Raw genomic sequence first — 13896 nt, 5'->3', positions numbered from 1 at the left:
CAAAGGCTAGGACCAAGCAGGGTTGAGAGATGAGGGCAGACTGTGAGGAGCCTTCTGAAAGCATGGCTGCCAGACAGACCACTGTTGCCAGTGCCCAGGAGGGCATCCTTTTGGGGCAGTGCATCCTGCCCTGCTACTTCTCACATCAGCTGCCCAACATTCCAGTCTCTTCTTTGGCTGCTCAGATGACAGGTCATCTTTCATGTCTAAGGAAGGCAAGGACTCACTTCAAGAAGGACAATAGTCTCTACCTATCCTCACCCAACACCAGCCTTCCAAAGGTAGCCACTTAACTTTGTGGTCTCAGCTAGTACCCTTATGTTTGAAGACATGTCCATCTTTATCAACAGCCTTAGCTCACAGGTTCAGAGGTGGTATGACACATTCCTACAAGCCAAGCTAACTTTATTTCTGCTAGAGGCTCTGCTGGTGAGGTTGTGATTCTCAACCCTCTGCTACAGCAGCACCATGACTTCAGTCAAGGCTCAGTGATGCTGTAGTCATAGCAGAAGTTAAAGTTGGTAGGGGGTGGAGGTACTGGGGGAGGCTGCTCAGGAATGGGCACATTCTCCAGTTCCAGCAACCGCAACTTAGTCTCCATAGTAAGCAGCTGCTCCAGGTCTAGCCGAGTCTGCTCACTGCTCATGGTGCTGCCCAGCAGGGCACTCAGCCCATCTGTCCACAGGTTGAACTAGGGATGGACAGGGCCAATTCTGTGAGGGCCTGACCATCTGATTCACCCTGCCCATCTGCCCAGTAGCCTGGCCCGGACACTTACATCCCGTTTGGAGGGAGCAATGAAATTGAGGTATGCTTCTTCATCCCCATGGTCATAGCTGATGGAGAAAGCCAACTCATAGAGATCCTAGGAAAGTGGGAGAAAGGACACTGAGTAGGGAACAGGTAGCAGAGGGGTCTAGATGGGACGGAGCCTCTGACCCTACTGCAATCACCTTGTTCTGCTTCCCAGAGCCTTTCTCCCGCATGTGGGGGCAGTCCTTGCCCATCAGGAGTGCCCTGATGTCTGCCACAGGGACTGCAGAAAAAAGACCTGGCTGACCACTGTGGCCCAAGGCTGACCCGATATGGGGCATCTAGGGAGAGGAAGAACAGGTGTAGGAGCCCTAGCCCTGCCCTCCTTACGCTGCTCGGGTAGGCTTTCTAGGGTGGGTGGGTTGGCGCCCTCTTCCACATCCCCATACTGAAGCACTTTGTGGTTGGGGGATAAACAGCAGAACCACAGCTTGTCTGCAGAAAAGCAAAGAGAGAAGTGATAGGAGGGGCTCTGACCCCAAACAACCCCCTCCCCACCCTTAGCCCATTCAGAGACCCTGGCGTCTCCGGCTGCTGATCTTGCGGAAGAGCATTCCCTCACAAAGTCGGAGCAAACGCTGCTGGCGGATTAGACCCATGAGCTCTGGCTTCAGCTTCTCCCTCAACTCCCTGGATGGAGAGTGGAAGTTATTAACCAGGGTTGACCTGGAGCATGGCCCACAGGGCACTGGGGAAGGTAGGGAGTGAGACTGGAGAATCCTGCCAACTCACAGTATAGGAGGGGCCAGTGTGCCCTCCTGGTGCATCCGCTCTGTCTGCCGCAGCTTCAACACTTCCCCATAGGTGAGGGCGTTTACTTTGGTTCGGAAGAGCTCCAGGGAGGTGGGCTTCAGAGCCAGGGTGCGAGCTAGTTGCTCCCGAACCACCTGCATTACCTAGGACCACCCAAACTCAGTGTAGGACCTGTGTTCAGGACTCCTTTTCAGAAGAGCCCCCTGGCCTTGCTGTTTCCACCCCACCCACCTTATCAAAATCCTCCTGTGTTGCCCGCATTTCCTTCCAGGTCTTGTTCAGCAGCTGGATAGCAACACAGAAGAGCTCATGGAAACTATGGTCTTGGCTGAAGAACATGGGTGAGAAGTCCTGGGCTGTCTCGGAGCCTGGAGTGGGGGGGCAGGAGGGGCTCAGGGAGAAAGTGTCTACAAGCCCCTGGCCCTCTCTGCCCTTCCGTCCCTGTCCCCAAACACGCTGGATCCAGCCCAACTCACAAGGCTCCCCAACATGGAGCAGCTCACATAGCAGCACTGTCAGCTGGATGCTGCTCCGGGCAAAAGGGCATTCATGCTTGTCCTCTCGGCTACTGTTCTCCAACACAAACTGAGGCCATGGGAATAAAAAATGGCAACATGGGCTGGAGAGGTGGCTCAGCCGTTAAAGGCTAGGCTCACAACCACAAATAGAAAAAAATGGCAACATGCTCTCCACAGAGACCCTGATGAAGCTGAGTGGCTGCCACCTCCACTCCCACCCGTTACTAACCCGGCTGTATGCACTAGGTGCTTGTCTGGAGAAGTAGAGCATGTTGTCCAGGGCTAGCAGGCCAGGGGGCACACGCTCCAGGTCCTGGGCTGGGTTGCTGTTCTAGAGATGAGAGTACAGGCAGCTCAGGAAGGGCCACAGTTCTACAATAATCTAGCCAGGATGGATGTTTGGGTGAGAACTCAGTTCGGGGTAACTCACAGAGAAGCCTAGCTTGCGGAACTCTCGGACACAGAGAGAACGGCGGCGGTCAGCACTCAGTCCTGTGCCCAAGGACTCCCCCTCTGGTTCAAAGGCCGCCTGACGCAGGGCCTGCAGTTGTTCCCGCTGTTCCTGAAGTCAGTGGAGAGGGGCATGTCAAGATGATAGATTCAAAGCAAAAGTCTAGGCAGCCCTCCAGCCTTCATACCCCTTGCACCTGGCTGTAGGGGTCAAGTGGTGTCCGCATCCGTGGTTCCAGCAAGCCCAGTGTAAGAGCCTGCAGCACATACAAGTGATGAGCCATCTCATCGCCCATGGGTGCTGCACTGTGGATGATGTTCTGGAAGACAGCCAGGCTTGAGTGAGACTCACTCACTGGGAAAGGGAGACTAGAAGTTCTCCCTGGCCTGGTCCATCCTACCTTGTAGATGAACTGGCGAAGATTCCTCTGCCATAGGTAGTCAAGCATGTGCTGCGATGGGTGAGAAGGGGGCTTAGATGATTTTGCTCTGAGCTGGAGCATCATTTGGTCACCTTGGACAGAACACTCACCTTGCGATCAGCTGGGCTGGCCCCTTGCAGCAAGGCCGTGAGCAATGCCATAGCCTTTGTTTGCAGCTGCTGGTTCATTCTATGGCAAGAGAAAGAGCAGGCTTGACTCTACATGTGTAGTCCAGCACTGCTTCCCCATTCTAGTGCCCCCTAGAGGCTTACACCTGCAGGTGCACTAGCAGCCTGTCCAGTGGCACCTCGCTCTTCACCAGCTGGCCCAGGGCAGGGCTGCTCAAGGTCACACTCTCCAGCAGCCTGAGGGCCAGGGGCTGCACAGAAGCATCCATCAGGTTCATGTTCACATAAGATATCACCTGTAAGGGATAGAGGGCGTTATTACCATTCACGAGGGCCAGATGCTGGCACTGCTCCCACTGCCCCTGCAAAAGGACACACACCTTCCTGACAAAGGGGATGCTGAGTGTCTCCCAGGACACCACACCGTGTTCCATGAGCTCCAAGAAAGCCCTCAGACCAAGGGCCAGCATCTCCCCTAGGCTACAGAGAACATCCATGGATGAGCAGAATCAGAGATTCCCAAGCCCTACCATGTCCCCCAGTCCACCTGGGCCCTGTGCTCACTCATCCCCATTTTCAATGATGGTGCTTAGTCTCTGAAGCCCATCACGGCTGATGACCTCCTGGGCAAAGGTCATATCTGAGGCCAGCTGGACCAGGCTTTTCAGGGCTTCACAGCACCCTTCACGACTTGTACTCTGCAGCCTACCCAGCAACTGTTGGGCCTCCAGGTCCTGTCAGGAGCAGTAGAGGTGAGATGAAGTGGTTAGACAAGAATATTAACCCAAGAACTGGAACCGTGATTGCCTGGGTGTCCACCAGGTGGGGCACTAAGGAGCTGGGGCCTCCAGACCAGCAACAGAGGGGTAGGAAAGGAGAGGAGAGGGCTCAAGGGGGCATTACTGGGGCAGTGCTGAGGCACAGGATGCTTCCATTCTTGATCTCCATGCGGTTCTGGAGGAAACAGCAAAAAGGAGCGAAGTTAAAGAGGGCTCTGGGAAATGGTCAACTAGATCATCAATTTGGGGGTGGGGGATGGTCAGTAAAAAGACCTCAGATTCAGAGCAGGAAGAATGAGTATGTGGAATCAAAACCAGGTGGGTTAAAGGGATGCAGAGGAATGTGGGGCTGGGAGGGGACTCACATTCTCTGTGATGTATCTCTTGTGTCCATCAGCAAACTGTAGGGCATAGTGCTCCGAGTGAGTCAGGTTCCACCTGTAGGGCCGGAAGCTTAGCCAGGGACGTCCAGGGGCGCCTCTCCCACCTGCCCCTCCCCCACGTTTGCCCAAGCCTGCGGCACTTACGCGTCACACACCTCCTTCAGCACAGTGGCCAGGGGCTTTGCCTGCAAGTGGAGTTGTCACTCAAGGCGCTAGGGTAAGGAGTTGGGGCGAGGGACTTCTGGGAGGGGTGAGCTGGGCTGGCCCGAGGGAAAAGGAACAACCCAGAAGTGGGAGGCGGAGTTCGGACAGTCCCATTGACCTGGTCCAGCTGAATAAGCTGTGGGATGGCGTCCGACATCTGAACGGCAATCTTCACCACGTTCCGAGGGGGCGCCATAGTCCAGCCGCTGTGGCCGCCAGCACTTTGCACTGAAGTGCCACCTCCCGCCGAGGGTGCACCTGGTCTCGGGGCTATGAGGACCTCCTTCTGTCTAAAGCCAGGCTTCCGTGGCCTGCACTCACAGCTCAGGCTCCTGATCTGGCTCCGAGGCCTTCCCAAACGAGTCTCTGTTAGTTCCGGGTTAATCTCAGGGGTAGGAAGGTAGGACCCGGCCTGCCCTGACCTGCTCCGCCCCGCTGAGGCCTGGCCCCGCCCCACCCCAAGGTGCAGCAGGTGGAGACTGGGAAGGCAGGCTTCCTCCACAGCGGCCACACCTCCCATTCCAGTAAGGTGACCCACCCAGTCCCAGCAACAGTCCAGTAATTCCAGGGGCCCCAAAGAACCAGATCAGAGATAGCCTTAGGCACGTCTTTATTCACTTGAATGCTGTACAAATATTACAATTTCCTTTTGCTGAAAAAAGTATAAAAATAATCTTTATATAGGAATCCATTCGTTATTGTAAATCTTTCTAAATCTCTGCAAATGGCTCTAAAATGAGGGTAAGTGAATAAATGGAAGTGAAGAGATTAAGGGGTATCAAGAGGTTGGGCCACTCTGCAGGTACCAACCCACCCATATTCCTAACTAGACACATCAATTCCTTCTAATTACCCCCCTCCACCATGGCTATCCTAGAATTCCCAGGATTTAGGGCATAGCAGAAAGGGGGCACATGAGAGGTCTAGAGGCTACAGAGTGAGCAGGCAGAAAAGGAAGAGTGACAGCTGGCAACCACCCAGCTCCACCCCCTTTCCAAACCTTAGAAGAGTGGCTGGTAGAAACAGGGCAGATGTGCCACTGGGTGGCAGCTGAGCCTGGCTGGGGAAGGCTCCAGAAAATAAAAGGCAAACACTTGCTTCCGTGTAGAGAGGACTAAGCTCTCTCCCTGTTCTGCTAGCACAGTTACAGTGCAAAACAGGGTAGCATGGCCAGAACCGAGCAACTGGGGAAGGCTGAGTAAGTCCAGAGTCGGGCTCTCAAGCTGGGGGTGGGAGACAGTCTGGGTTGCAGCTGCACAGGATGTGTCCTCCTGTTAGTCAGAGGTTGAGAACAGGAACATCAAAGAGATCACAGACACCTTCACTCTCGTCCAGGTTGTAGATGTAATCATGGTCTCCAGGAGGTGGAGAAAGTCGGAGGAGGGGGGCAAACACTGCAGAGAACATTAGGCTGAGGTCTTGGGCCAAGAACCCTAGCAGTCATCCCACCCCTTGCTCAAAGCCTCCCCTATCTTGCTGGGCTACCCACCTTCTGAAGACATCAGTTCTTCCAGCAGCTCGGAGCTCATACACTCTGGGAATGAACACGATTCATTTAGATTCTGGCTCTCCCCATTCCACCCACCAAAGCCCAAGAATGAGACCCACATGTGTGCCCATTAGGAGCTTCTCCCTTTTTCTGGGATACCCAGTACATATCCTTAGAAGGGAATTCAAAACCATGTTCCCTACAGCCATTCCAAAGGAGAAACACAGCCTACCTCGTGTTGGGTCGAAGATTTCTGACAGCTCTTTAGGGAGATCCAAAACTGAAAGAAAAGAAAGGCAAGCTCAGTGGTTCAGCTGGGTCCCACAATAGTCCAACTTTCTTCAAGCCATATATCGTTAGGCCCCAGGGCTCCACATTTCCTCAGGTGTCTTATCTACTGATCTAAATTCTTCAGTGCTGAGCCAAGGCTGTCAAAGGCCCAGTGCAGCCACTACATAAGATGCCCCTTCCACTCCACTTCTTACTGGGTACCCACCCTGGGCCAGGACATCTAGCAGAGTTTTTTTTGTTTTTTGTTTTTTGTCCGTCCCCCCCCCCCCCCCCCCCCCCCCCCCCCCCCCCCGCCCCTTTTCTTCTTCCCTTTTCTTTCTCCCCCCCCCCCCCCCCCCCCCCGAAAGGGTTTCTCTGTATAATAGCCCTGACTGTCCTGAACTCACTTTGTAGACCGGGCTACCCTCGAACTCAGAGATCTCGCTACTTCTGCCTCCCAAGTGCTGAGTGAAAGAAAACATTGTGACAGAGGATAATGTTATAGTGTGATGAACCTACTACAAACCTCTGATCAGAAGGACACACATGGGAAGCAAAAGCAAAAGAAACCGAACAGACCATGATAGGTGTTATATGCAGGGTTCAGAAGTTCAGGTATAGGGCTGGAGCTATGGCTCAGTGTTAAGCATTTCCTCCTCTTCCATAGGACCTGGGCTTGGTTCCCAACACCCATACCAAGCAGCTCACAACCACTACTAATTCTAGCTCCAAGGGATCCAAAGCCCCTTCTGGCCTCTGAGGGCACTCACAAACTCACTCTCTCACAGCAATTTTTAAAAGTTTCAGAATGGGGGCAGGGCAGGTGCGATAGCTCAGCAGGTAAAAGTGCTTGTCTTGAAACCTGACATCCTAAGTACAATCCCTGGAGCCCACATTAAGATGAAAGAACCCAACTTCATGGAAGACTACATATTCACAATCTCTCCATCCCCCAGTACTTTTTATTGCTGTTGCCTGAACACATGTCCTCACACCTTTGGAAAGCACTCTACTACCAAGCTGTCTCCCCAGCCATATTTACAAACTGATTATTCCATTGGTGAGAATAAAGAAAAGGATGATTTAATGGGTTTAACATGCAACAGACCCTGCGTGGTAGAATACCAATTTACCAGGCAAGATGTGCCTACTGGGGCAATAATGGCATAACTGTTATGGTGACAACCAACTCCTTTTTTGCTTTGATTTATGGCTAGCTTCATGCTTGAGACTGTAAACCTTATCAAAAGTCCATGGCTAGGGAGATCCTAGAGCCTAGGGGGTAACTTATTACTGTTGCTTTGCTAAATGGGCATATAAAACGACTTCTTAATTTTTACGTCAATATGTTGATCAGAGAAAATGGGCAGCAGGAGTCAATGCAGAAACTCATAGTTGATCAAAGTGCTGAGATTAGGTTGAGTGCTCAGCCCAACGTTCAGGGAACAGTGATGAAGAGGGTATGGAAAGAATGTACAAGCCATAGGATGGGGAAGAATGTTGTGAAATGCTGTCTTTTGGATTTAACACGGCCATTGTACTCATGAACTTACAAGCTATGGCTACCTAAACAAGATCAAGCTGGGCAACTAGCTGGGAAAGGGGGAGTAATTGTTTTTTTAAATCTGTGCATACATGTAGGACTAATTAGAATGAATGGGTTATAAAAAGAATGTGGAAATGGAAAAGAAAGTACTAGAAGGACAAAGGGGGGGATCATTTTGTAAATGATCAAAACATAATGTATAGAGCTGGGTGTGCTGGTACATATCTTTAATCCTGGCACTCAGGAAGCAGAGGCCAGCCTGGTCTACATAGTGAATCCCAGGACAGCCAAGGCTACTCAGAGAAATCCTGTCTCAAAAAACCAAACCAAAAATCACATTGTATACATGCAGGAAATTACAGACAGATAGAGATAGATAGATAGATAGATAGATAGATAGATAGATAGATAGATAGATAGATAGATAGAATGTTCTAAAGGAAAGGATGGCTATAAATCTAGAATTAAGATGGCTTGTAGTTATCTGGAGTGCTGAGGCTGTAAGAGGGATAAGAAGAGATGCTACACCGACTTTACTTAGCCAACGTAAGGTGTGCAGCAGAGGGATTAAGAACAGAGGTAATACAGGTGTCTCAAGCCTGGTGACTAGAGCTAGTGATAAGAGTCCACACAGAACTTGAATAGCAAATTGGGAACAGGTGGATAAGTTTAGTTGATGACACGCAGGAATGAGTTATCCACCAGAGATGCAGAAGATGAGTGGTAGACATAGAGGAGACTGGGTAAAAGATTGAAACTATGTAGAGGCTGAAACCTATCATGAGCTCCTTAGAACTGAGGCCCTCCCCAGGTGTAAAATGGGAAATGCCAATATTTAAGGAAGTGCCAGGAGAAGCCAGTGAAGTAGAAAAGCCAAGAACTGACAGTGAAGACAAAGGAAGAAAGAGCTACAGCAGAGACCAAGAAAGCACTACATCCATTATCCTTTAATAACCTGCTAGGCTAGGCACTACACCAAGAACAGCACAGCTGGAGCACTGGGGTTGGTGGGCAATTACGAGACAGACACAAGTAGAAATGGATTATTTTTTAAAGCATCCAGACATAGAAAGGAAAAAAGAATGCTGAGTGATGTTCAAGTGTTAGCAGGCAGGGAATGAAGTTCCAGGAAGAGGCAAGAGGCACCAGCACTGACCCTGAGAACAGACAACCTTGTCTGGCTGACAGAGCAGGGGCTAGCAGGAAGAAACTTCTAGCTCCAACTGTGTGTTTGATTAACACTGGGCTGAGGCTAGACTCTCCCTGCTGCCCCCAACCCCTCAGTAAGTACTCACCACCTGTGGGGTCTGCCTTGATGGGCTCAAAGGAGGTAGAAGGGTTAGCTCCAGATGAACTGCTACTACTGCTACTGCTGCTGCTGCTGCTGCTACTGTCCAGTAGGGCAGAGGACTGCAGAGGTCGAGTGTCCAGTGCTGTCAGGCCCAGTGGGAATGAGCTGAGTTCACCACTGTCCTTGTTTTCAGTTCCAGGGCTACCACTCACTGCAAACACATCCCCAACCCCAATCACATGGAATCAAGAAATGGATCCCAGAATTTGGCTAGGCTAGATCCTATGGCCAAGATGGCCACAGTGTTGGTACCCAAACCCAAGGAGACTCAGCCACCACTAGTTACCAAAAAAGCAATCTAGAAAAGATCACTAAAGACAGAGGACAAGTTCTGGAGGAGGGAGCTCTAGGGTTACCAGGATCCATTAGATACTGTTCAATTTGGGATAAGTAAATGAAAGTAGTAACAAAAAAATTACTGTGACCCCCAAGGAAAGCTAGGCGGGGACCCCAGAAGCCTCTTCTATCTTAGTATAGTTCTCTATAACATAGACACCTTTCCACAGCATCTCACCTGCAACTTCAGCTGTCTGGCCTGCTACCTCTGAGGCTTCCGTGCTGCCAAGGACAGGAGTAGGGGTAGTTAGCTGGGGACTGCTTGGACGAGAGGTTTCTTGGGGCTGAGCTAAGGCAGGCTTGGGCAGAGGTGGAGGTGTAGAAACAGCAGGTGGACTCTGGAGCAGATCATCAGGGGGAGGTACAGGCACAGCCACAGGTGGTGAACTCCAGGCCTCCTTGTTCACTAGCAGCACCTCGATGGGGCCACTCATGCTCTTTAAGTGAATCTGGTACTTCTTCTGACCATTCAGACCCTGGAGGTAGGTGGCATAAGATGGGGAACAAATAGAACTGCAAGCAGACATAGATCCTGCCTGACCCTGGGTCAGAGCCAGACTGCCCTCCCACTCCTCATCTGCCAATCCACTGAGATAACCCCAAACTCCAGGCCTCCCTCCCCTACCTGCCCCACCCAGAACTTATCAAGCTTCACAGCCAGTATCCGCCCTCAGTTGACACCGCCTTCCAGGGATGAGCACCTACCTCTGGGATGGGCACCTCTAGGCTGGTGCCTGATGGGGCCCGGATAGCAAGGAGGGTGTCTCCTAGAATGTTAAGGAGAATAGGTCAGGGACCATGAGCTCAATCTGAGCTAGTAAAGTGTCTGTTCACTGGAGTAAGAGAAGAGACCAGAGTCTCTAAGAGACTGAATATTAAGTCTCTACCATCTCAGAGCACTGGGTAGAGCTACAATTCTTCTCTCCCCAAAACCTCATGGTCAATAACCAGAAAATCCAGCTCCAAACATACTTTTTCTTTCTTTCTTTTTTCTTTTTTTCTTTTTGAGACAGGGCATTTTAATGCAGTCTTGCCCGACCTGGAACTTGCAGTGTAGACCAGGCTAACCTCAAATTCAAAGATCTGCTCTCCTATTTTCTAAGTGTTGGGATTAAACATACAATCACATTCTGGAGTAAAGTCACTGGCTATAGGTACCACTTCATTGCTCAAATGATGCTGATGCTTAGAAACGGAAGTTCTAATCAAGTTTTTCCAAAATACAAGATGGAATATAAGACAAAGGAAGGGGTCCTATATACACAATGCAAAGAAACTGATTACAAATTAGAAATGCACACCACGGACTCCTACATACCAGTATGTAAGATTGTGCACACAAATATACATACGTTCTTTTTCCCCCCTCTGTGCCACTATCATGCCCAAGAACAAAACCCAGAGAACACAGCTGATGAGGGCAAACCCAGGGGACACACTGGGGACTCTTGTACCCTTTCAGTATCATTTGTCTCTACAGAGTCCCTGCGACTTTCAAGGTAAAACTTACCATTTTCTCTTTAAGTAGGCATCAGGTACCCTCTTAAGAGATGGAACTTCTCCTTGGGCACGGAACCTGATGCTCAGGGCTCTGTGGTTTAGCTCAGTCCCACCCTCCTTTCCCCCTACCCAAGCTCTGCTCACCAGCAAAGCATCTGCAGATGTCTTCATGAGTCACGTAGGCCAAGGTGTGGGGGTTAAGGAGAACAGCTGATGCCTTTCTTATTGTGCCAGATGGCAGATCACAGAAGAGAGCCCATGTTTTAGCAGATTTCTGACATACAAGCCCTCAGAGGAAGTTCTGGAACCTGGGATCCAAGTGGGTAAGGATCATGGGCTAAGATTAGAAGAGAAGGGAGCCTCGTGTCTGACCAGGGGTGGCAAGATAATTCTTTCAAGAGGGACAGAGCCCAGAGATCCACAAAGCAAAACCAGCTGAGGGCCCCTTGCCCACTCCCCGGGGCAGGGACTGCCAGAGGATATCAGCTGTTCTGGACGTCCTCTGTGACATTCCGGATGCTCTGCTGCACCCACACCTTATGCTGGTCAAGTTCTTGCTCCCGCTGCTGCAGCTCCTCGATCTCTGCCTTGAGCTCTATCAGCTTGTCGGCAATCTCCCGGGTATTGCAACCTGGCCCGACACCCCTGAACCACAGGAAGGAGAGACTGAGAGGAGCTTCTAAGAACCTCTGGGTCCCAAACCTCCGCTCTCTCCTACAACCATCACCCCACACCCCCTGACACTCCTGCCCTCCCAAACATCCCAACTCACTTCCACTGGATGCTGTTCTTGGATTTTTTCTCGATCAGACCAATACCTTCCAATACGTTAGTGATGTCGTAAATCCGCCGTTTCTGGCGCACAGCTAGAGTGTCGGCTGCCTGGCAGGTAGAAGAGAATGGAGAACGCTAGCCCCACTTTTATGTGTGCACCCTGATACTTTTAATCTGGACTAGGGGTACTCTTGTGTCCCACCCCTGGAGTTCCTTTCAATCACTCCAGCAGTGTGTTGGGAAGAGTCCTGGCTTAGCTGTGTTCTGATACTCTGATGCTCGTTTCCCGGCGCTGGCCACGAAGGGCCACGAGGGCAAGCACCTGCAGCCCCATCCAGACAGAGCTGAGGCGCAATGCCTTGAGTGAATGAAAACAACCTCCCGCCTCACTCGTGTGAGAAAGCACACTGATGGCGGCCGGCAGTCGGAGGACTCGGCGGGGCCGCCCCGGGGGTTCCCGCTACTGGTCCAGGCCTGGTCCACCATCTCCCCTATCGCCCCTGAACCCGAGCCGCACCAGCTTGAGGTCAAGAACGCCGTCCTTGGCTTCCTGCAGAAGCGACACGAACTTGGTGGTGAGAAGTCCCAGACTCTTCTCGTGTCGGCTTGGAGTACCCGGGGGCGGCGGCGCCTGTGGCCCGGCCTCCGCCATCGCGCCCGCCCGCCCGCCGCCTCCCCTCAGCCAGGCCAGGCCAGGCCGGCGGCGGCGCCACTTCCGCTTCCGTTCCTAGTCGCCGGGCCACCGGGGCTATCACGGCTGCTTCCGCTTCCGATTCGCGCCCTCCCAGGGTATATGGGGCAATTCCTGTCTGCAGATTTGGACGTAAAACTTTGGGGACCATCAACAAATGTGCCAGAAAACGAAAAAAAGAAAAAAGAAAGAAAGAAAACGAAAGCAACTGCTTAGAACAGCTGGGAGACTTGAACACATTTTATAGCAAGAAATGGAGGAGGAGACAATGCAGCCAGTCCTGATGAGACCTGATAGACTGGGGAGGGGCATGCGTGGAGAAGGGGGAGGGACAGTGGGATTGGGAGGGGAGGAGAGAGGTGGCTGCGGAAGGATACAAAGTGAATAAAGAGTAATTAATAAAAATTGAAATAAAAATATTAAAAAAAAAAGTGGAGGAGGTCAGTGAGCAGTCCTCGCAGCTGAGAAGAGAGAACCACCAGAATATTCCTTGATAACTTGCTTCCAAACTACTAACTGCCCAAACACCCCATCTAGGAAAGGGAATTCATACTGTCTAATAAACAGCCTATTAGCTTAAAACTGATCCCAAAGGCTTCCCTGCTGTTTTGAGATTATTCCTGCTATTCCTGTTCTTTACTTCCTGCCAAACCAGAGAAAAACTATATCTAGCTTGCCCACTTTACTCCATCTCTACTCCTTATTTAGTTCCAGCATCATTTTTCTTTGGTCTCCATACAGCTCACAAAGGCCAAGAGTCTTACTTACAAACACTACTCAGTTTATGCAAAGGTTATTTGCCCATTTGTGAATATAAGTAAAGCCTTTAAGGCAGTTCCTAACATAGAGATAGGACCGTGTGTTTACAAGTCTCATTTATTTATTTGTTTGTTTGTTTGTTTATTTATTTATTTATTTGAGACAGGGTTTCTCTGTGCAGCTCTGGCTATCCTGGACTTGCTTTGTAGTTCAAGCTGGCCACAAATTCATAGATATCCACCTGCCTCTACCATGCCCGGTGCTTTTTAATTTTCTAAAGATTCTTATATGTATATGTATTATTAGTGTGTGTGTGTTTATGTTTGTGCACATGTGTGACAGTACTCAGGGAGGTTTAGAAGAGGTGTCAGAGCTCTGGGAGCTGGAGTTAACAGGCAGTTATTAGCTTCCATGTAGGTGCTGGTAGTTGAACCCATGTCCTCTGCAGGAGCAGCAAGTGCTCTTAACATCTGAGCCATCTTGCCAGGCAGAAACTCTTATTTTTAACGTTGTTAGCACTTACTGTTACTCGTTGGTCAGTTCCTCTGCGACAAAAAAATGCCTTCAGCAAGTCTTTTGGGGACTCACACTCGAGAGAGAGTAAAACAAGCAGAATTTGGAAGACTGAGTTATAATAGAGCCCATGGTGTGAACTCTGAAATTGGAGTAGTCTTTCTGAGGTGTTCATGTTCAGCAGGGGTACTTACTTCGGCCTTTGTACATCAATACT

The 13896-nt window shown here is 50.7% G+C and overlaps 2 protein-coding genes across 4 annotated transcripts; both read right to left on the bottom strand.

The window, feature by feature from the left end:
* Positions 1-388: 388 nt before the first annotated feature.
* Elmo3 (engulfment and cell motility 3) lies at positions 389-4898 on the bottom strand. 2 transcript variants are annotated; one of them, XM_055620746.1, is made up of 20 exons: positions 4569-4898; positions 4391-4431; positions 4229-4301; positions 3988-4038; positions 3649-3818; positions 3465-3564; positions 3229-3380; positions 3067-3145; positions 2936-2986; positions 2732-2854; positions 2515-2646; positions 2314-2415; positions 2043-2151; positions 1798-1934; positions 1546-1709; positions 1331-1443; positions 1144-1248; positions 954-1036; positions 779-865; positions 389-691 (listed from the first exon to the last, which is right to left on the bottom strand). In XM_055620746.1, the coding sequence occupies exons 1-20, from the start codon at positions 4644-4646 to the stop codon at positions 479-481; spliced, it is 2163 nt and encodes a 720-aa protein (XP_055476721.1). In that variant the 5' UTR covers positions 4647-4898; the 3' UTR covers positions 389-478. The 2 variants fall into 2 exon arrangements, with proteins under 2 accessions (XP_055476721.1, XP_055476722.1); XM_055620747.1 differs by having other exon boundaries at positions 4402-4431; positions 4569-4587.
* Positions 4899-5043: 145 nt separating this feature from the next.
* E2f4 (E2F transcription factor 4) lies at positions 5044-12421 on the bottom strand. Of its 2 annotated transcripts, none has more exons than XM_055620749.1 (10): positions 12234-12421; positions 11715-11824; positions 11426-11587; positions 11087-11130; positions 10148-10209; positions 9621-9918; positions 9051-9188; positions 6172-6219; positions 5940-5984; positions 5044-5844 (listed from the first exon to the last, which is right to left on the bottom strand). In XM_055620749.1, the coding sequence occupies exons 1-10, from the start codon at positions 12366-12368 to the stop codon at positions 5729-5731; spliced, it is 1158 nt and encodes a 385-aa protein (XP_055476724.1). In that variant the 5' UTR covers positions 12369-12421; the 3' UTR covers positions 5044-5728. The 2 variants fall into 2 exon arrangements, with proteins under 2 accessions (XP_055476724.1, XP_055476723.1); XM_055620748.1 differs by having other exon boundaries at positions 9051-9257; positions 12234-12420.
* Positions 12422-13896: the final 1475 nt, after the last annotated feature.

Source organism: Psammomys obesus, unplaced genomic scaffold (genome assembly GCF_907164565.1).
Source record: "Psammomys obesus unplaced genomic scaffold, mPsaObe1.curated_primary_1811, whole genome shotgun sequence".
NCBI classification, from domain to species: domain Eukaryota; kingdom Metazoa; phylum Chordata; class Mammalia; order Rodentia; family Muridae; genus Psammomys; species Psammomys obesus.
This window is presented reverse-complemented; position numbering and strand designations above follow the sequence as displayed.

What these genes read in the sequence shown, in the direction of transcription:
- E2f4 (XM_055620748.1), bottom strand. Translation starts at nt 12,368, where the DNA reads ATGGCGGAGGCCGGGCCACAGGCGCCGCCGCCCCCGGGTACTCCAAGC. An exon ending in GCGTTCTTGACCTCAAGCTG is followed by an intron (nt 11,825 to 12,233) that starts GTGCGGCTCGGG and finishes TCTACCTGCCAG; the next exon opens with GCAGCCGACACTCTAGCTGT. An exon ending in TAGAGGTGCCCATCCCAGAG is followed by an intron (nt 9,919 to 10,147) that starts GTAGGTGCTCAT and finishes ACCTACCTCCAG; the next exon opens with GGTCTGAATGGTCAGAAGAA.
- Elmo3 (XM_055620746.1), bottom strand. Translation starts at nt 4,646, where the DNA reads ATGGCGCCCCCTCGGAACGTGGTGAAGATTGCCGTTCAGATGTCGGAC. An exon ending in GCATCCCCTTTGTCAGGAAG is followed by an intron (nt 3,381 to 3,464) that starts GTGTGTGTCCTT and finishes TATCCCTTACAG; the next exon opens with GTGATATCTTATGTGAACAT. An exon ending in CTGCTAGTGCACCTGCAGGT is followed by an intron (nt 3,146 to 3,228) that starts GTAAGCCTCTAG and finishes CTCTTGCCATAG; the next exon opens with AATGAACCAGCAGCTGCAAA.